Source organism: Rhinoderma darwinii, chromosome 8, assembly GCF_050947455.1.
Source record: "Rhinoderma darwinii isolate aRhiDar2 chromosome 8, aRhiDar2.hap1, whole genome shotgun sequence".
Classification (NCBI taxonomy): domain Eukaryota; kingdom Metazoa; phylum Chordata; class Amphibia; order Anura; family Rhinodermatidae; genus Rhinoderma; species Rhinoderma darwinii.
Window position 1 is genome coordinate 18,938,203 of NC_134694.1, and position 21,163 is coordinate 18,959,365.

The window sequence follows — 21,163 nt, forward strand, 5'->3', positions numbered from 1 at the left end:
CTATAACTATCGTGTTAACCCAGAGGAAGGCAGAAAAAAAAAAACAAACACGAGGCAGATGCCAATTGCCCAATTAGGGAACAAAAAATCCTCCCTGACACCAAATATGACAATCAGAATAAATCTCCAGATCAACTTCCCATCTCCAGAATCTAGTACTCATAACCTGTAATATTATATTTTTCAAGAAAGGCGTACAAAGAACCACATCACAACATCCTGTGGCAAAGAGTTTCAAAGTCTCACTGCCCTTGCAGTAAAGAATCCCCATCTATGCATGTAGAGAAAGAAGGTTTCATCAGAGGATGCCCCCTTGTCATGGTTACAGGTGTAATAAGATAAGTTTATACTTTGTAATTAGAACACCCCTAATCTGGTCTTTTTTTCTAAACGGAACAATTTTATCATCTTTCTTGGCACTGCAATCCCCCCATTCCCTTAATAACCTTGGTCACCCTTCCTTGCAGCCACTCTAGTTCAGCCATGTCATTCTTATACACAGGTGCCCAAAATTGTACACAATATTCCAGGTGTGGTCTGGCTAGTGATTTGTATAGGAGGAGGCAAAACTATATTCTGGTCATGAGCATTTATGCCTTTTTTTAAGCATCACATGATTTTATTTGCCTTGGCAACAGCTGCTTGGTACTGGTTGCTAAAGTTCACTGTCCACCAATATCCCCAAGTATTTTTAGTGGCAGTTTTTCTCAGAGTTTTACTATTTAATGCATAATTGTAAAATGATTTGTCTATGTGCGCTGTGTATAGAAGACAAGAAAGCAGTTCGGCTCCATCCACTCTCTCAGAGACCACTGAGAATTAGAGATAGAGCCTGCAGAGGGGAAGACTGATAAATAATGCCATAGACAAGTCACAATAGCCAGAAATCGTGTTATTCCTCGTGTACACACATGTGACAGTCCCCTGAGAAGTTATGTACGCTTTACGCAAACTATTGTTCACGGGTTTATGAATAACAGGTGGGGATATTCACACAAGCCATAATTAAATAAAAGAATCAGCACACAACAGCTAGACTGATAGTAGATGGATTCTATGTTGCAAAAGGTTTTAGCACAGCACAGTAGAAAAAAAAAAAGGGAAAATAAGAAGTTGAACATGTATTACTACTATATAGTCAATGTTAATAAAAAACACAAAACTTCATTTTCATAACGGTTAATGAGAGAATTCTGGCCATTTGGTGTATTTTCTCATTAAAGAGGCTCTGTCACCAGATTTTGCAGCCCCTATCTCCTATTGCAGCAGATCGGCGCTGCAATGTAGATTACAGTAACGTTTTTATTTTAAAAAAACGAGCATTTTTGGCCAAGTTATGACCATTTTTGTAGTTATGCAAATGAGGCTTGCAAAAGTCCAAGTGGGCGTGTTTAAAAGTAAAAGTCCAACTGGGCGTGTATTATGTGTGTACATCGGGGCGTTTTTAATACTTTTACTAGCTGGGCGTTCTGATGAGAAGTATCATCCACTTCTCTTCACAACGCCCAGCTTCTGCCAGAAGTGTGTCGTCACTCACAGGTCCTGCATCGTGTCAGACGAGCGAGGACACATCGGCACCAGAGGCTACAGTTGATTCTGCAGCAGCATCAGCGTTTGCAGGTAAGTAGCTACATCGACTTACCTGCTAACGCCGATGCTGCTGCAGAATCAACTGTAGCCTCTGGTGCCGATGTGTCCTCGCTCGTCTGACACGATGCAGGACCTGTGAGTGACGTCACAGCGTGATCTGCCAGAAGCTGGGTGTTCTGAAGAGAAGTGGATGATACTTCTGATCAGAAAGCCCAGCTAGTAAAAGTATTAAAAACGCCCCGATGTATGGTCATAACTTGGCCAAAAATGCTCGTTTTTTTTAAAAATAAAAACGTTACTGTAATCTACATTGCAGCGCCGATCTGCTGCAATAGCAGATAGGGGTTGCAAAATCTGGTGACAGAGCCTCTTTAAGCTACTACATAGGTACGGCAATAACACCCCCCTCAACTCTATATTTACCTTGCTGATCTTTATGGCACATGGAGCACCTGGGAAACCAGGCAGACAGGTCTTAAAGGCCGAGATCTCACTGAATGGTCCACGACCACAGGCATTTATACCAGCAACACGAAATTTATAGGCAGTGCCTGGCTGAAGTTCTTGTTTCTTTAACTGACTGTAATCCGGAAGAGCACCGGAGTCATCCTGTAATTTAAAAAATAAAAATAAAAAAGTAGTTAAGCATTTATTGCAAGCGTGGTCAATTAACAGATAAAGTACATAGTACTAGGAGTCATGCACAATTTATGCAGTAAACCAAGATTATACATGCAACACTATATTTATTAAAATTATTTTAATAAAAAATAAATCTTGCTAAAAAGTCCATGCGTCTTAGGGGGGATTCACACGAGCGGGTATTCGGTCCGTGCGGGCCGTGTGGTTTTCACGCGCTACGCATGGACCAATACAAGTCTATGGGGCAGTACAGACAGTCCGTGCTTTTTGCGCAGCGTTTGTCTGCTGCGCAAAAAGCGTGACAGGTTCAATAACTCTGCGTATTTCGCGCATCACGCACCCATTGAAGTCAATGGGTGCGTGAAAACCACGCAGGTTGCACGGAAGCACTTCCGTGCGAACCGACTGAAACAGCGCACCAGCTGTCAAAAGGATGAATGTAAACAGAAAAGCACCACGTGCTTTTCTGTTTCCGAACATCCAAACGGAGTGTCTTTGCGATGAGCGGAGCCGGACAAGCGAACCGAACTTCACCGGGTTCGGCCGAACTCGTTTTGGCCGAACCCGGCAAAAAAATTATCGGTACGCGACGATAGTCACTGTCCATGGTGCTGAAAGAGTTAAACTGTTTCAGCACCATGGACAGTGACTTCCGATCCCAATATACATGAACCTGTAGAAAAAAAAACGAAGTTCTGACTTACCGATAACTCCCGGCGTCTTCCTCCAGTCTGACCTCCCGGGATGACAATTCAGTCCAAGTGACAGCTCCAGCCAATCACAGGCCAAGCACAGGCTGCAGCGGTCACATGGACGGGCGCGTCATCCAGGGAGGTGGGGCCCGATGTCGAGAGGCGCGTCACCAAGGCAACGGCCGGGAAGTTCTCGGTAAGTACGACCTTTCTTTTTTTTTCCAACAGGTTTTTCGATATTGTGTTCAGCATTCACTGTCGAGGGTGCTGAAAGAGTTAGCTCTTTCAGCACCTTGGACAGTGACGGGCGTCGACTAGCCTCATCTCTATGATGGCGGCTGCGCGAAAATCACGCAGCAGCGCATCATACACGGATGACACACGCAGCTGTCAAATGGTTTTTGCGCGCGCAAAAACGCAACGTTCGTCTGTATCTGCCCTTACAGTCAGCAGTCAAGGGACCAGGCCCCCTGACCGCTTCTAACTTAACCCCTTCCCGACCCATGATGTGCCGGCACATCACGGAGCAGAAAGGGGATGTTTGGAGCGGGCTCACACGCTGAGCCCGCTCCATACACTACAGGCGTCACCTGTATTTCACAGCCAGGAAAGGCGATCGCGCTGTTCCTGGCCTTTTAACTAGTTAAATGACGCAGTCAATAGCATCCGCTGCATTTATAGGGGTCTTCTCATTACATATCCAAAGGATAGGCCATAAATGTTAGATAGATGATCTAATGATCGCTGGTTCAAGTCCCCTTGGGGGACTAATAAAATGTGTAAGAAAAAAAAGTTAGATACATTTTTAGGAGTATAAAAAAAAATATAAAGAAAGTTAAAACAAACAACCCTTTTCCCATTTTTCCCCAAGCACAATGTAAAAATAAAAAAATTGGTTTCGCTGCGTCCATAAAAGCCAGAACTATTACAATATAGCATTGTTCGACTCACACGGTGAAAAAAAAATATAAAAACCCAAATTATTTTTTTTCAACCAATAGTTTTAGTAGTAAAATATTTTTTTTTTCCCTATTTTCTGTTGTCTAAAACCTGGGTGCGTCTTATAGTCCAAAAAATACGGTACTTAAACAGACTTCAGGAGAGTTGACAGGTCATATTGATACATCCAGGGGAACAGATCAAACCTTTACCTCCCTTATCTGCCAGAACCCAAATAGTGAAATCATTACGCCACAGGCATCAACAAAACTCTGGTCTCATTGAAGTAGTCAGCACATCATAAGTAAATATTCTTTTACTCACATCATTGGTAGAATCATCAGGAGGCAGGTAGTAATGTGTGACCATCATATTGGTGGCTTTGATAACACCAACATCAAACCACTGATTTTCTTTTTTTAATGGAGCTTTAGGCTGTTGCAGTGGAGAGTCTTGCTTCTGTAAATAAAATGAAAAACAATTAAAATTGTGTTTGCGTCAGACGCACCTTTTGACCATTCAAACATTAACTTACTGACTCAATGCCGTTTGCCACTTCAGCAAGTGCTGCTGCCGCCTGCAATTTGGCAGGACTAGCGATCACCACAGGTTGAGGTGCAGTGAATGCGTTAGTTGAAGCCAAACCTTTAAATACAAAAAATTAAAAATAAATCTTACGGTCAGAATTTGTCCAACAAATCATTTACCTAAAATTTGCTAGTAAAAAAAAAATAATAATCATGTGTTCTGTTAGATTAACTATAAAAAAAATATGACTTACGGTCTGTAGCAGTAGATGGTAGAAGCGACACAGAATTGGTCACTGCACTGGTAAGCTCATTAAGCCCATTGCTCTCACTCGCAGGATCATTGAGGCTGTCCGCTGGTGCCAAGGCTTCTGTAGGAACATGGTGCAACTGCTGGAGCTGAAGTTGTTGTAATTGCTGCTGCTGTAACTGCTGCTGTTGTAATTGCTGCTGCTGTAACTGCTGCTGTTGTAACTGCTGCTGCTGCTGCAACTGTTGCTGCTGCAACTGCTGCTGTAATTGCTGCTGTTGCAATTGTTGTTGCTGCAACTGCTGCTGATGTAACTGTTGCTGCTGTAATTGCTGTTGCTGCAATTGTTGCTGTTGAAGCTGCTGTTGTAACTGTTGCTGATGCTGAGCTTCTTGTAATTGTTGTTGCTGATGAACCAAAGCTGCAAGTTCTTGTTGTGTTAGAACTATGGGTATCGTGGTGGTGGGTCCTTCAGACGTCAGGTGACGCAGCTCCGCATGAGCCACGTCAGAGGTGTCCATTGGCTCTCCAGCTGCTGCTTGGAAACCCATAGGGACAAAAACAAAAATACGAGTTGCAGTAGATAGACATAATTATCTATGGAGCTACTTGCCTTAATATTTACTTGGATATGCATTTAGAATTGCTTTGATGTGCATTTCTATGGATATCATAATATAATTTAAGGATTTAGCAGCAAGTGTGAAAGAAGAAAACCTACTTTATTATAGTTACGCACTGCAGACAATCTACGTGATTACAATTTCACCACACACACACACTACAGTACTTACCCATCACTGCTTGCTGTGCTGCCTGCAGAACTGCCTGAATAGCCAGGGCTTGTGCCTCTTCTGTAGCAGCCGCCTGTGCAGCAGCTTCAGCTGCAGCAGTAACTGCCAGTTCTTCTGGTGTTAACCCTGTGACCAAGAGTGTGGTTGTTTGCCCCTCTGCCATAAGTTCCTGAGGGAGGGACAGCTGTTCTACACCCTGTTGCTCAGCAGCTGCAGCAGCCTCTTGGACACGTTCTGCTTCCATTGCAGCTTGTAGCTCCGCTTCGCTATGCTCTGGCACAGCAGCGTCCATAGCTTGTGCTTCCGGTTCTGCCTGAACATCTTCAGGACGTTGAAGGATGTCAGAAGCAAGCGGCGCGTCACTTTGCCCAGGGCAAGGTACGGCTTCTGAACCTTGCACACTGTCTTCAGAGGGCGGGTCTGTCAGAGATGCAATATTCTGGAAGGAGGGGGAAAAGGAGAATGAAGAATGTCTAAGACTGTAAAAAAAAAAGTTCAGGTAAGTAAAAAAATGCATATGACATGAAGTATACACTCCTATAAACTTACCGATACAGATGGACCAGGTAGCAGTGTTGATTGTGTTACAGTTGTCAATGCCCTGGAGACTATTGGAACAGCTGAATTTACTGGAGAAGAGGCGGCTTCCACTACTACAATAGTAACAGGAGTTGTGGCAGCTATGGCACTGGAGGTGCTACTTGGGGCAGATTCCTCAGTGGGTACAGTCTCCTGCCCTCCTTGCCCATTAGCAGCTGGTGACTGGTCTGAAGACAAAAAATATCATAAACCAATTAAAAGGTGTCCACATTTACTACACTATACACAAGTGAGAACTTATTGGAATATTATGGTCTCCAAAACAAACAAGTGACCTGAAACTTTATGAACCTGTAATCTGTTGTCTTTAAAGGGAATGTGTTGCCAGCAAAACATGTTTTTTTTTTTTAGTTAAACATTTAGTGTGTGGGTGATTAAACATTGTTCTAATTTTTTTCACTTGTCAGGAAATATTATAAATTGGATTCAATTTATAATATTTCCCAGCACTGGTCACTAGATGGAGCAATTCCCAAAATTGCAGCATTGCATGTGGTAAAGCAACCACATTGCTTTATGCTGCAAAATTGGGAAAAAATCCCTCGCTCTAGTGAGCTCTCAGAATCCCCCCCCTCCTTTATCCTGGCTAGTGCCGGGAGAAACGAGGGGTTTGAACGGTCAAACCTCCTACACTGTGTGCCGCCATGTTTTGAGCTAACACACAGTGTAGAAGGTTTACATACACTAGTAAACACACAGTATAACACTTACATACACAGAAATCACTTACCTGCTCCAGTCGCCGCCGCTCCCTCCGGTCCGTCCGCTCTGTCTGCTGCCGCTGCTCCATGTGCACAAGTCCGGAAGCCGCGACCGGAAGTAGTAATCTTACTGTCCGGCCGCGACTTCCGGTCCACAGGAAAATGGCGCCGGACGGCGCGCATTTCAAATTGGACTGTGTGGGAGCGGCGCATGCGCCGTTCCCACACACACGGCGTACACCATAGTGGATGGAACGGGCCCCGTTCGCATTCCCTATGGGACTGGAGCTGCCGTATTCCATGTCTGTATGTGTCGTTAATCGACACACACAGAAATGAAAAAAAAAATGGCAGCCCCCATAGGGAAGAAAAAGTGTAAAAATAGAAAAAAGTAACACACAAACACACAAATAAATATAAACGTTTTTAATAAAACCCTAACATAAAACTGATATAAAAAATAATAATTTGGTGACACTGTTCCTTTAAGGGATATTCAAGTATTGTAGTATCTAAATATTTTGGGTTACAGATGAACTTGCTACTCTTAGAAAAAAAGAGAAAAGCCTTCTAAAAAATAAATAAGATTTTGGAAACAGACATTTTCCATTCTGTGTCCTTACAGGGGTATTCCCATCTCAGAGATGCACGGCATATCCACAGGTATGCTATAAATGTTAGATACATGCGGGTCCCACCTCTGGGACCCGTACCTATCTCTAGAGCCCATGCTAACTTTTGCTTGCTGGGCTCCAGTTGTTGCGTTAAGAAGCGGCCGGGTTTTCTAAAAACAGTTGTGTTTTTCTACCCCCTATAGCAAGCAATACCGTTCCCGTAGCTCCCGAGGTCCAGAGACCGCTGTGCTTGTTTCCAGAACTACTATTTACTTTTATGAGAGTTACAGAAACTCACTGTATTGGGGAAGGGGGGGGGGGGGGGGGGGGCGACACACAGATAATGGGTATATGCTGTTGGAGGTGTAAAGTTAATTTAAAAAAAATAAGTGCTGGCCCCTCCTACAGGATATAACCCTCCTACAGACACCAAGCTCATTCAGTCTGTACAGAAATAGAACACAAGGTAAAAAAAAAAAAAAAAATGGACAACAATATTGTCCAAATGACAAGCTTATCAAATATGAAAAAAAGGTGGGAGCCGTGTCCCCCCAATGGACTGGACGAGAAAAGGATTTTATGTTTAGTATTCAAGAATAAAACAGGATTTTTGTACTTGCCAGTAAATTCCCTTTCTCGTGGAATTCACTGGAGGAAACAGTACCATGGGGGTAGAGGCCGCTGTCACTAGGAGTCTGACAATAGGTAAATGTATAAAAAAAGAAATAAATATGTGGCTCCTCCCAGTGGGCTATACCCCCTGCTGAGCACTCAGCCCCAGTTTGTACCAAGAGCAGTAGGAGAGCAGAGAAGGTTTAACACAATATGTTTCCAATGAGAAAAGCAACCTCAAGAAGCCCAAAATCAATAAAGAAATAGGACATGACCTGTGCGGATTTTCCGCACCGGAAATTGCTCCGCTATGCGAATGCTGTTTTTAAGCAGAGCGGGGCAAATAAAGTTCAAGGCTAGGAGCATTTATCACTTATCCCTCGATTAAGCTGTCCCTAATCTACAGCCGGGTTTTAAGCTTGCCTTAAATACAGCATTTGCATAGCGGAGCAATTTCAACAGACTAGCGAGACGTTACGCTACACTGAAAACTGGGCAGTGTATATTGGGTTGCACACCTGCTTGCAGTGACAGTGTGGGGAGAGAGCAGCATACAAAATCGCTGCTTCTCTTACATAACAGCTGATTGCTGTGACTTCTGCTTGACACACAAGCTTTAGGAGTTTGCTCTTGCTATAAACGAGTGACAGCGACTTATAATATTGCTGCACTTTTGGTTTGCTTCTTCATTGTGATTTATGCTCAAAAAAATAAGGCTGACACTGAAGACCATACTTGCAAATTTCAAATAGTTGAACCTTATAGTGACATGTCAGAAGTTTGGATTGGTGGAGGTCCGAGCACTGAAACCCCTACCAACCGCTAGAACGAAGCAGCAGAAGTGCTCGTGTGAGCGCTCAGCCGCTTCGTGTCTGTTCAGTTTTTCCGGAAAGCCGATGTATCGGAGTACGGGCTCATAGACTTTCTATTGAGTCCTTACACCGATACATTTTATTTCCGGAAAAAGCCGAACAGACACGAAGCGGCTGAGCGCTCACACGAGTGCTTCGTTCTAGCGACTGGTGGGGTTCTCAGTGCTCGGACCCCCACCAATCCAAACTTCTGACAAGTCACTATGACAGGTCAGAAGTTTGTCAAGCGTTTAGCTACACTTTAAATGCAACAGTTTCTGTTTCACGTTCTTGTGCCAGTCATTAGTTTAACCCACTAATCACAGCTATGTTCAAGTCTCATGCAAAGAGCAACAACCTTCTCCTAGAAGACAAGTGTGCGTGTTTACTTTACACTCAGTGTGTCTTCTAAAAGTCTGAATTGATACATTCTGGCTCCTAGGTTACTCAATGTTTGTAACTGTTGCCATTATTTACTCCAGCACTTGCTTTCATGGCAATATACCATTTGTTGCTGTTAGAATACCCAATATTAAAATTCAGACTTATTTAAATTCACTATCCCTCTCCATTCCCACTTGTTTTTTTATAAAGCTCTATATTATATCATATGCTAAGTGGGATTTGATGTTATAGGGTGTTCCATAAGGGACCGCTCACCCTATCCCTATTTGGTAATTATTATTAGCACAGCCGGACATTCAATATCTCAACATCTTTCCCTCTTTTCCAACATTCCCCTTTCCTGTATACTAATTTCTATTATTGGCGGTATACATCAGGGCAGTAAAATAAGAGGTCAAAGATCCCAAAGAGGCGTATATCGAGGTCTGTTGGGCACAAACCATCTTGTGATTGGCTGGCCTAAGAATTATTGGTCAATAAAGGCACACGTTACAAACTGCCTAGGAAAATCTTTTAAAATTTTCTAACAAATTCTGAGTAGGAAGGGTCTGGTGGGTCTAATATATGGCTGTGCTGTCTGCATTTGGCCTTGTGCACATAGACCCAGCAGGGACTAATAGGACAATAGGCGGGGCCACGACGTAATGCTATATCTGCTATAACTTTTCTGAGCGAGTGTCGAAGACCGCAGTAGTCATCTGGCCTGTGCAGCTCTGTTGTATACAGCACATGTCGCTGCTCTCATCCCATGTTAATGTGGGGGGACGGGGGACTATACTACACCAAAGCTAAAAAGGTTATTGGAATGTATAGTATTGTGCGTGATCATGCTGCAAAATAGCATAAGGATTTAACTTATAGGAAGGTCATCAGAATTAAGCCTTCCTAACGACTCCCAGGGCTTGGTAGGGCACTTAGAAACACGAGACCACTTTGTGTCTCTAAACAGCATCTTTATTGCTGAGAAAATTAACTTTATTCCGGTATGCGAGTTAGCCTGCAAGTGCTCCGGGTCTCGCTGTGAAATAACTACTATAATACCACCCGTGTAAGATAACGGCCATTCACTACTATGGGAGTTACGAAAACCGCGTAGCCCCGCTGTTTCCGTAATTCATGGTCGGAAATCACACGATTCAGCGACAACACAGCAGTAGAACAGGGTTTAGGGAGCCCCGTACCAGAGATAGGTGCGGGTCCCAGAGGAATATGACATATCCTGTGGTTATGTCATAAATGTCTGATGGGAAAACCCAGTTATTAACCTCTTCTAGTTATCCTAACAGCTCCAAAAACGTCCCAAGAAGTGACATGCACTTCTTTTTCGCGGGCGTCTTTTTACGTGCCGTATTTTGACAGCGACACGTAAAATGACACCTCGTGGGAACAGAACACTGTAAAACCAATTGCAAGCAATGGGCAGATGTTTGTAGACATATTAGGGGCGTTTTTTTCAGGCGTAATTCGAGACGTAAAACGCCCGAATTACGTCTGAAAACACTGCGTGTGAACATACCCTAATAGGCAGGGCTGCACAAACCCTGTCTCACTTTAAAAAAAAAAAGTTTCCTATCTTCCTCCTTTATTTAGAGATCGGTGCTGTTATATTTGGCGCACGATATTTAAAATAACCCCCTGAACTGTCAATGCGGTGTGTAAATGGCAAGGGGGCGTGTAACATCGCTGTGACACTGTCCAATCCACTACGGATAGTGTCACAGCTGCCCGTGCTGTGTGATCTCTCTCGCGAGATCAGTCTTTCCTTCACTGTGACAAGAGCTGGAGAGAGGAGAGCTCTGCCACACAAGAGGAGAAGGAAGGAGAGTTCTTCTTCTGTTCCGTGGCGGTGGGAGCATTGTCGACAGCGGCGTCAGAGCTGTGCGAGCCCGCACTATCTTCAGCACTCGGCAGACAAGGATGACAAGACAGTGATCTCACGAAAGATCACTCAGTCTTGTCATTCTCGTCTGCCGAGACCTGAAGAGTGAGATCGTGCGGGCGAGCACACAGCTCAGATGTCGCTGCAGACGATACTCCCGCCGCCACGGAACAGAAGAATTCATTCTTCTTCTCTTCTGTTCCGTGGAAGCGGAGCGATGCGTGTGCTCTTGTCAGACAGTGAAGGAGACTACACAGCACAAGCAGCTGTGACACTGTCCGTAGCGGTTTGGACAGTGTCACGGCGATAGTAACACGCCCCCCCCCATGACATTTACATGCCTCATTGACAGTTCAGGGGGTTATTTACATGTTTGGCACCAAATATAACGGCACCGATCTATAAATAACGGAGGAAGGTACTTTAAAATTTTTATCCTGAGACAGTGTTTGTGCAGCCCTGCCTATTACATGGTGCACATGTATGGGCAGGTGAAAGGTTCTCTTTAATAACGGTTAACCAGGAAGTTGGCACAATAGCAATATGGAACAATTCGAGCACCTGTGAAGTAATTCTGCACGTCAAGTAAAACATTGTGAGAATTTACCTTGATTGCCTCCCATGTTGGCGGTGACTGTTGTGGCAGTATGGGTAGTTCCCGTCTCATGCGTTTCACAAGGTGGGTTTGAGCAGACCTGTTGTGCAGGATCTGCAGGGGGTTGATTGCTTCCCATGTTGGAACTAGATGTAGTTGCAGTGTTGGTGGTGTTCGTTTCATGAGTCTCACATGGTGGGTTAGAGCATACTCGTGATTCCAAATTGTTGGACTGAGATTCTGACACCAACATGACCGTCCCTGTGGAAGTTGTCTGATGAGTATCACATGTTCCGTCACCAGAAGTCTGTTCTGTGCCAGACCTTGCTGTGGTTGGGGTGTTTGTAGTACCAGTTTCATGAGTCTCACAAGGTGGGTTAGAACAAACTGGTTTTGCAGTCTGATTATTATCCGTTGCTGCGCCTGCAGACAAACTCATAGTTGTAGACGTGGAACTTGCTTGAAGTGTCTCACAAGACTCACCAGCATTATGCTGGTTATTTTCTGTTGTTCCAGAGTTCATGTTGGATTTAGCGGTGGTTGCAGTTTGAGTAGTGCCAGTTATCAAAGTCTCACAAGGTAGATTGGAGAGGAGTACCTTGGGTTCTGCACTTGACTTTTGACCTTCTTTGCTAGACACTGCACTACCATTTTCTACCTTAATGAGGTTAGATGACCCAGAACTAAACTCTGAATGCACAGACATAGTAGTTTTGGTAGAAATGGTTTGATGAGTCTCACACGGTGGGTTGTTTGGTGTTCGAATCATGTTCTCAGAAAGGCCTGTGCCTATATTTGATCTCGCTGTGGTTGGTGTGTGAGTGGTGCCAGTTTCGTGAGTTTCAGATGGTGAATGATTACAAACCTGAACGACATCGGGCTGCTCTGCTGCCACATTACATGTAGCGGTAGTGGCTGTGTTGGTTGTATTGGTCTCATGGATTTCACACGATGGATTAGAGCAAACTTGTAGTACCTTTTCTGATTGACCACTGGTAATATTAACAGGGACAGTCATGACTGTATGGGTGGAAACGGTCTGCAAAGTCTCGCATGGATGATTTGGTGGTTTCTGCAAGTGGTCATTCTGCTGTTCAGTGCCAATATTTGACCTTGCTGTTGTGGGAGTTGGAGTTGTGCCAGTATCATGAGTCTCACACGGTGGATCGGAGCACACATTAGCCACGGTTTCTGTCTGTCCGCTGCCAATGTTTGCCATTGCTGTAGTTGATGTCTGGGTAGTTCCAGTATCATGGGTCTCACAGGGTGGATTGGAACATATTCTTACAACAGATCCTGGTTGTCCACTGCTGATATTTGACATTGCAGTGGTTGAAGTCCGTGTAGTTCCGGTTTCATGAGTTTCACATGGTGGATTGGAACAAACCCTAACAACACTTCCGTTTGCCTGACCCAGCGCTGTTGCTACAAAAGTTCCTGGTTCCTGGCCTTCGCAGACAAACTGCAAGGTGCCACCAGGCTGCTGTATAATTCTGCTAAGGTTGACAAGGGTGGTGGTTGGAGTATTTGTAGTTCCTGTATCATGGGTCTCACAGGGTGGATTGGAACATACAAGGGTAACTGTGCCTGGCGGATGGTCGCCTTGACCTGAATCGGCTATAGTTACAGTTGCTGTTGGTTGATCAGTGGTTGGTGAAGCCAAAATGGAGACAGGAAGATCATGCACAGGTTGTGCTTCAACGCCACTAGGAGTGGTGATTAAAGTTACTTGGGTTGGCTGTGATATCGGCTGAAAAATGAAAAATTCACATTACTTAAAACAGAGTCACAAAAACACAATGGAATCGTTTGAAATGAAACAATAAGTGAAATCTAAACTGTGATTCACACACATACTTTGTACTCACTCTTGATTTTAAGGCCTAGTTCGCACAGAGGTATATGTCTGGCAGAAAAAATCTGCCTCCAAATTCCTTCAAGATTATTTGAGGAAGATTTTGAAATTAAAACTTTTTTATAACTTTCTTCAGGCAGTTTTGTTAATCAATGCAAAAACCACAGGCATGGTTTGGTCAAAACGAACAGACCGTTTTTCCTGCTTCTCATTAATTTCAATGGAGGTTTAAAGGCGGAAACTGCTTCAAGATAGGGCATGACACACTCCCCAGGGTTTATTTTTTATTTTGTTCAAAATACACACACACCACACAAAAAAAAAAAATCATACCTGCATAGTGATTGTTGGTGTGCTCATACCAGAGGCTGCAGTAAGAGAGGTTTGCGCTGCAGACATGGTGATCGCTCCAGGATTGATCACTTGACTAGAAAGGGTTGCAATGGTTCCTAAAGTATTTATTGGTGTTGCAAGGGAAGCAGTGTTGTGTACCCCAGCTCCTGCCAGACTTGATGAAACCGTTCCAGTGACTGTGCCAAGAGTGGTCATCCCTGGTTAAAATAAAATAAGAGGTGCAAAAGCATAGACAGTTGTTACAAAGCATCTAGTCATGACATACTACAAAGGGTATGTACTCATGTATCCCATAGGAGAAAATATGGCAAAAAAAAACAAAACACCTGATAGTGGTTTTTATTACTGCCATTTTATCCCAATTCAAAGACAATAAAGTCAAATGTTTTGTTTAGTGTTCGTTTTTATGATATGATATGAAATGTTTGTAGATATGCACAGCCTGCAGTATTACCTGTGGTACCCTTAACAACTAGGGTTGTTACTGTAGGCTTGACTGCTGATACAGTCACAGGAGTGACTAGTCTGACGCCACCCATAGGAACAGTTCGGAGAAAAGTGCCAGGCTGGCCATGTGCCCCCTTCAAAACCACCTGTAAATATAAATGAGAAGCATTTACAATGTCAAATATTTCAGAAAGAAAAACAAAATTATTTTTTTTCACATTTTGTATACAGACCTGGGTTAATCCCTGTTGTCCATGACTTCCTGTAAGCTTGGGAACAGCGGTTATTATTTTAGCTGGAGTTCCAGTGCCTGAAGTTACCATTTTAGTAGTGAGGATGGTAATTGGTGACTTCATCCCAGCAGTGCTCGTAACGCCTGTTATAAAAAAAAAGAAACGCACGCAGTTACAAAGAAGTAATAAATATTGTACTATTTGGATTTCTCTTCAGTATCAAAAATAGGGTTGAGGTTTTAATACATTATTTAAATTCTCATCTTTGAGCCCTCAGTACCCATCCATTCAATCTTCAAAGAGATGTGAAAATAACGGTGAGCATTAATTTAAAGCTGTCAGACTGGCTCTTCTCTCCGGAGGACTGCAGGAGCAGTAAAATCCGATTCAGAGGAGTGGTGGGGGAGGGAAGGGGTTATGTAAAACAGATGCTCTGCATCCACTATTTTAGCTCTTTCTAGGCATCTTCTCAATATAAAGCACCATTGTCTCACTACAGTGGCGCTTCAATATCCCTCAAGTTTTATGATCAGAAACCTACAGCAGAAGACTGGGAAAAATGACAACTAAATAAAATGCTACTCAAGTCACGGGGAAAAATTGACTAAATTATTCAAGATTTAACTTGACACACCCGTTGATCCTGCTTGTGTGATTATGGCAGACATGGGGATAGTTTTAATGATGGTTGTGGTTCCAGGCTTTGTAGTGTTGGGCGAGACACTGCTGATGCCCAGTATGGTGGGCTTGGTGCCTGTTCCTCCAGCCTGAGTGGTCGTGATAATAGTTGTGGGTTTACCATCTGCTGATGTCACCAACTTCAAAATTGTTCCTGCAGGGAGGGGACCCTTTGTCTATAAAAAAATAAATACAACATTTACAGGAAATTATCGAGTCAAAGTACCGTACATCTATAAAAAGGACAATAGCACATGATGGCCAGGAATTATATTCTGCAAAAGTTTAAGTAAATATTTCTACGCTCATGCAAAATAACGTTGGTTTGTTTCCCTTAAATGGTATATTCACACCTGTCAGAATTGTTGCAGAAACTTCTGCAACTGTCATATACATCTGAATGGGGCTTGCAGAAACAATACCATTTAGATGAATAGAACGAACTTTCAGTCGCAAAAACATTCTGCAACAAACCTGCTGCCTGTAGAAACCCTAAATTACTTCACTATAAAAACTCATTACCTGAATAATCTGTGTTAAGGGCCCAGAAGAGGCCTGTCCTGTTATAGCAGAGGTTTGGACTGGTTTGGTTTGGACTACAGACATCATTTTACCAAGATTTGAAATCTAGAAAAGAAATGCAGTACTTCAGTATTGACAAACAGTGATACAATTACATTTTATATACAGGTCTGGTTCTCCTAAATTGTAAAAAAAATAAAAAATAATTTTTTTAAACCTTACCAACGTGCTGCCACCCGGCACAGAAATTGGACTTTTAACAAGAGTGATAGTCTTTGTGACACCTCCGACTACTGTGGTTACAACTTGGGCTTGCTGTGCAACTGTGACAGTTCCCGACTTATGCACTGTAATGATTGGACGAGTCTGTGTATTGGCTGCATTAGAAATTGAAGTGCCTACTTGAGCTGCTGCAGTTTTCAACATGCGTGTGGCTGGATTACTGACCTATAAAGAAAATGTAAGCCCTTAAAACAATACCTACATCTAAAATAATCAAGAATAGAATAAATCAACAAGTCAAAAGGAGAATAAGTGATGCAACCATATTTCAACCTAGTATAAAATTGTAACCTTGTGTTGGTAATTGACCACCTCAAAACGATCGCCCATACCAAAATTTCTAGCGAAGAAATGGCCAATTTGAATCCAATATCTATAGGTGTCTAATCGATTAGCGTTATTAATACCAGAAGTCCCATACACAGTTTTAAAGCAAGCAGACTTCTAAATTATTTCAAAATGTACTTCTTACCATAATAGGAGATCCCATTTTCATGGATGACGGGAGCGTGGTGGTAGCAGATGACATGGCAACAGATTTTACCATGGTGGTTCCAGGAGGCATACTCAACATTGTAGAGGATGGAGGGATCTTCTGTGTAGCAGCAGCTGCTGCAGCAAGAGCTGCCATGCCACTCATTGGTTGGCTGCCACCGATTGTCTTTGAGGTAAACAAAGACAAAACAATATATTCCCTTAAGAGTTTAAAGCAATCTTAGCAGACAAAAACCAAACATGTAGGATGCCTCAAAATGGCAAGATTTGGCAAACAAGGCTTAAAATACTTACAGCCCCTTGTGCGGGCATCACCATTCGCACACCAGGAGGAAGAGAGGTGACAGTTACAGGCGATTTCCCTACTTGTGTAGCTGGCCGAACAGTTACGAGTGACGAGTTCAATGTAGACTGGGGTGCTCCTACCTTCAGGAGAGCTTGGACCGCTACAAGAGATTACATCATTTAATGCTCCGTTCATTGCGGTTGTTCTTAGCTCCAATTAAAACCAATGTTCTAAAAGAATTTACCTTGGGGACGTTGAGCAGCAGAAACAGCAATTGGATTCCCAGGAATTGTGGGCAAGATCTGTATAGTGGCTGTTGTAGGAGGCACAGAGGCAGGCTGAGGTACCAGAGTAATGCCGGTATGAGTTACGGGTTGTACTATTGAAGCAGCTGCAGCAGGAGCTGGACTCTTGGGCGGATTCAGTGGCACAGACGGAACTGGATTGGCTGGCGACATTGCAGCAGCAGCGGCTGGTATGTCATATTTCTGAAGTTGCAACAAATAACTGTCTGCCGTTGATACAGCGCCCCAGCTTACCTCCAGAGAGTTTGTATTTGCTCTAACTAACTGAACACGAGCAGGCGCTGGAGGTTTTTCTGTAAAAGACAAAATGTAGTGACATTTTAGGTCCAAGCACAATTAGTCACCCTGCACACGCGGCAGATTTTGTACTTGCTGCAGAAGTTTACTCATGTTTGGGTGTTTTTCTACGCGTTTTGACCAAACATACTACATCCAGATGTCTATAGACTTTACCGTTTATAGTAAAATATGAGAGTCTACATACACAGCGTCTTGTTTCATGGCATTTTATCAAACAGTGGCTTTTTTTCCCCCCTTTTCACAATCCAGCATGCTCTCGGTATGGCATTTTTTTCAATAGACTTCAATTCATATTTTTGTGTGTAGGACACCTACTATGCAGAACAATGTATATTTTTTGGTTAACCTGGGATCATGGCATTTTTTTTTTGCAGGGGACAAATAAAATAATGGATAATGCATTCACAGGACGGATTTTGATGCCGATTTGACGCAGATGTCACCATTTGCAACAGATTTGCTGCAGTCAAATCCGTGGCATAAAATCTACGCCTTCTGTGAATCCATCCCCCTATGGGTATGTTCACACGGAGTGTTCTCAGCCGTTCTGTTCCGACGGGGCATTTTTTACACGCCATTTTTTCAAAACGCCCGTGAAAAAGAAGTGCATGTCACTTCAGCCATTTTTCATAGACTATAGAAAAACAGCTCCAAAATCGGCCGTTAAAAAGGCAGCGAAAAACACGACTGATTAGAAAACGTCTGAAAATCAGGAGACGTTTTCCCGTGAAAACAGCGCTGTATTTTGAGCCATGTTTTATTTTGCGTGTGCACATACCCTAAGTCATTAGAAAGTTATTATTTCAACACTACAGGCTGTTGGGTGCTTTTTAAAAGCACTCTAATAAACATTTAATACAAGAATAATGTTATTGCATTCTAAATATGATAAATACTGCAAATACGTAGAGATCCAATTACCTGTTTCAAGGTACCAGAGGTCTTTACAACACACTTGGTTATTCCAGGCTTTACGGTAGCCATCCCTACCACTCCATATATACAAGCGTGTATTAATCGCTACAGCGCAGTGGCCAGCACGAGCCCGGGGAATGTTATCCTCCAATGTATCCATGACAATGTGTTCCCATATCATGGAGTCTACAATAGAATAAAGTAAAGCGTCAAAATCTGTTTCTTGGGTACATTAGCCATTCCCATGAAAATCACAAATATTACTTACCAAGGTTGAGGCAGGCAAGGGTGTTTGTACATTTCCATTCTTTCTCGTGGGTGGCTACTTTAACATCGTCCATTACTAAAGGCACCCAGCCTCCAAAGACATACATCCTGAAAATTAAAATAAGATAAATGTATCACATTTAGTACATTGTGGCATTAATAATACAAGAAGCGGACAAAAGACAATCCTAGCTTACTTGTTACTTATAGTTGTGGCAGAATGAAGACTTCGAGGAAGAGGAGCAACGCCATTTAGACTCGGCTTATTCCAGGTGAGCGTGTCTAACAAGAACACAAACCGATTACAACAATTATAGAATAAAAACTACACAAATACAATTAAACAATGGTAAACATACAGGATACTCCACCAAATGAATACATAAACACACCTATATCCAATATCCAGAGATCGCCAAGCCGGCATCCACTCATGCCACCATATATAACCAAGCGGGATTTCTTGCTGTCCTTTTCGGTGTACACAACTGCAGTATGTGATTCTCGAGGAGGTGGGAGTATGCCATATGTTATGGGGATGTCCCAGGCTACAACACCAGAGCCAGGACGGAGCTCCAATATATAGAGATCATTCAGGTACCTGTAGAATTAAAACATTTTTATATATGGAGGTGAATAAAATTGTGTCACATGTACAACATTTAGGGGGAAAACCAAAAACGAAATACCTGGGAATGTTGTTCTTTGGGTCTTCGCTATCATTTGCCAATCCACCAAAGAGGTAACACTTACTTCCCACTAATGAAAAGCTATGTCCAAGTCGAGGACATGGAGGAGGGCCGTTTTTTGGTGCTTTGGCTTTCAATCTCTTCCATTCCCATCTGCTTGCCTGTATGAGTGTAAAGAACAGCTTTTAGTAAGGAGTGTGCACTTAAATCCCATTCCACCTTACACAATATAGGGGGATCTTTACTTAACAATTAAGATGACATTTTTGGGAGATACTTCCTTAAATTTTTTAATAGTTTGACTAACATCCCCCACTGCAGAGAACACTTTACAAAAACATTGGTGCAACCGTATTCTCATCTCTACACTTCGATTTTAAATAAGTGTGTGTTCACATCACGTTTTTGATGTACATGTATCCATAGGGCTCAATTCACCTGAATGAGGCCAAATGTGTGTCCCTTTGGCCTACATCAGGCTGGTATACCGCGCAAAAAAAACCTCCTATGGTTTGTAGCTCATCCAATGGAGTCAGCGTAGTAAACTCTGGAAGTGAAAGTAGAATTTTCTACATTTACTTACCTACACAGCCATGGTACCCGCAATACCCAATGCCCAGCGGGATGCATGGAAGTAGTTGATACACCCATATTAACCCCTTAGTGACTAGCCTATTTTAAGCCCTAATGACAAAGCTATTTTTTTTTGTTTTTCTATAGTCACATTCAAAGAGCTTTAACTTTTTTATTTTTACGTCCACATAGCTGTATGAGGACTTGGTTTTTTTTTGCAGGATTAGTGGTTCTTTTTAACGGCACCATTTTTTTAGGAACTTTTTATTGGGGGGGGGGGGATAGAAAAATAAAACCTGAAACCCCACCATTGTTCTATGAGTTTTAAAATTGACGCCGTTCACTGTGCGGCGTAAACAGGTTACTTTTATTCTATGGGTCGGTACGATTACGACGATACCACATATGTGGAGGTTTTTTATGTTTTAAACTAAAATTATTTGTTTTTGCATCGTCGCTTTCCAAGAGCCGTCATTCTTTTATTTTTCCGTCAATGTGATTTTTTGGGCTGTTTTTTTGCGGGACGAGACGTAGTTTTGATTGGTACTGTTTTGGGGTACATGGGACTTATTGATTAACTTTTCTTATGACTTTTTTGGGGGTGTTCACATTGCGGTTTAAATTACATATTAACTTTATTGTTTGAGTCATTACGGTCGCGGCGATACCATATATGTGTACTTTTATTTCTGTTTTTACACTTTTACTAAATAAAACCACTTTTTATGGAAAAAATTGATTTTTTTACTGTAATTTTTTTTTCACATTACTTCTTTTTTTAGTCCCACTAGGGGACTTCACTATGCGATCTTCAGATCGCTGCTATAATGCTTTGGTATACTTCGTATACCAGAGCATTATTGCCTGTCAGTGTAAATCTGACAGGCAATCCATTAGGATGTGCCTCTGGAGCGTCCCAATAGGCATATGCCCAGGGCAGACCTGGGGGCTTTTATCAGGCCCTCGGCTGCCATCACACCCTCGATTGCATTTGCGGGCCGCCGATGGGTGAGAGAGGGATATCCCTCCCTCTGTAAACAAGTTAAATGCTGCGGTCGTCACTAAGGGATTAATCTATAGGTGTTGTCCTTTCAGCACACCACCACAAGTTGAACAGAACTTACCAAGAAAGCTTACACTATGAAGCGCTGCTTTCTTATTTTTTGAGCTATTTACTACTTACATAGTGAACTCTAGAATCAAAGCGGTCAGTGTCGGGAGTTGGAGCCAGCACTAGTGGCTTCTCATAGCAGAGCATCAGCTAAAATTAG

The 21,163-nt window shown here is 42.8% G+C and overlaps 1 protein-coding gene across 7 annotated transcripts in view; it reads right to left on the bottom strand.

Moving 5' to 3' along the window:
- The window catches only part of HCFC1 (host cell factor C1), a 48,943-nt gene that overhangs the window by 10,290 nt on the left and 17,490 nt on the right, over positions 1 to 21,163 (bottom strand). For 5 of the 7 annotated variants that reach the window (XM_075835421.1, XM_075835422.1, XM_075835425.1 and 2 more), the window contains exons 3-23: positions 19,320 to 19,480; positions 19,023 to 19,231; positions 18,828 to 18,912; positions 18,632 to 18,738; positions 18,370 to 18,549; positions 17,088 to 17,441; positions 16,852 to 17,003; positions 16,535 to 16,723; positions 16,003 to 16,227; positions 15,781 to 15,885; positions 15,215 to 15,434; positions 14,581 to 14,723; positions 14,355 to 14,493; positions 13,880 to 14,097; positions 11,704 to 13,441; positions 5,984 to 6,201; positions 5,435 to 5,873; positions 4,645 to 5,178; positions 4,399 to 4,508; positions 4,188 to 4,322; positions 2,014 to 2,199 (exon numbers count right to left, since the gene is read on the bottom strand). In XM_075835421.1, coding sequence (XP_075691536.1) covers positions 2,014 to 2,199; positions 4,188 to 4,322; positions 4,399 to 4,508; positions 4,645 to 5,178; positions 5,435 to 5,873; positions 5,984 to 6,201; positions 11,704 to 13,441; positions 13,880 to 14,097; positions 14,355 to 14,493; positions 14,581 to 14,723; positions 15,215 to 15,434; positions 15,781 to 15,885; positions 16,003 to 16,227; positions 16,535 to 16,723; positions 16,852 to 17,003; positions 17,088 to 17,441; positions 18,370 to 18,549; positions 18,632 to 18,738; positions 18,828 to 18,912; positions 19,023 to 19,231; positions 19,320 to 19,480 — 5,847 coding nt within the window. The remainder of the gene's footprint in view (positions 1 to 2,013; positions 2,200 to 4,187; positions 4,323 to 4,398; positions 4,509 to 4,644; positions 5,179 to 5,434; positions 5,874 to 5,983; positions 6,202 to 11,703; positions 13,442 to 13,879; positions 14,098 to 14,354; positions 14,494 to 14,580; positions 14,724 to 15,214; positions 15,435 to 15,780; positions 15,886 to 16,002; positions 16,228 to 16,534; positions 16,724 to 16,851; positions 17,004 to 17,087; positions 17,442 to 18,369; positions 18,550 to 18,631; positions 18,739 to 18,827; positions 18,913 to 19,022; positions 19,232 to 19,319; positions 19,481 to 21,163) is intronic. The other 2 variants (XM_075835424.1, XM_075835427.1) reach the window with 1 other exon arrangement.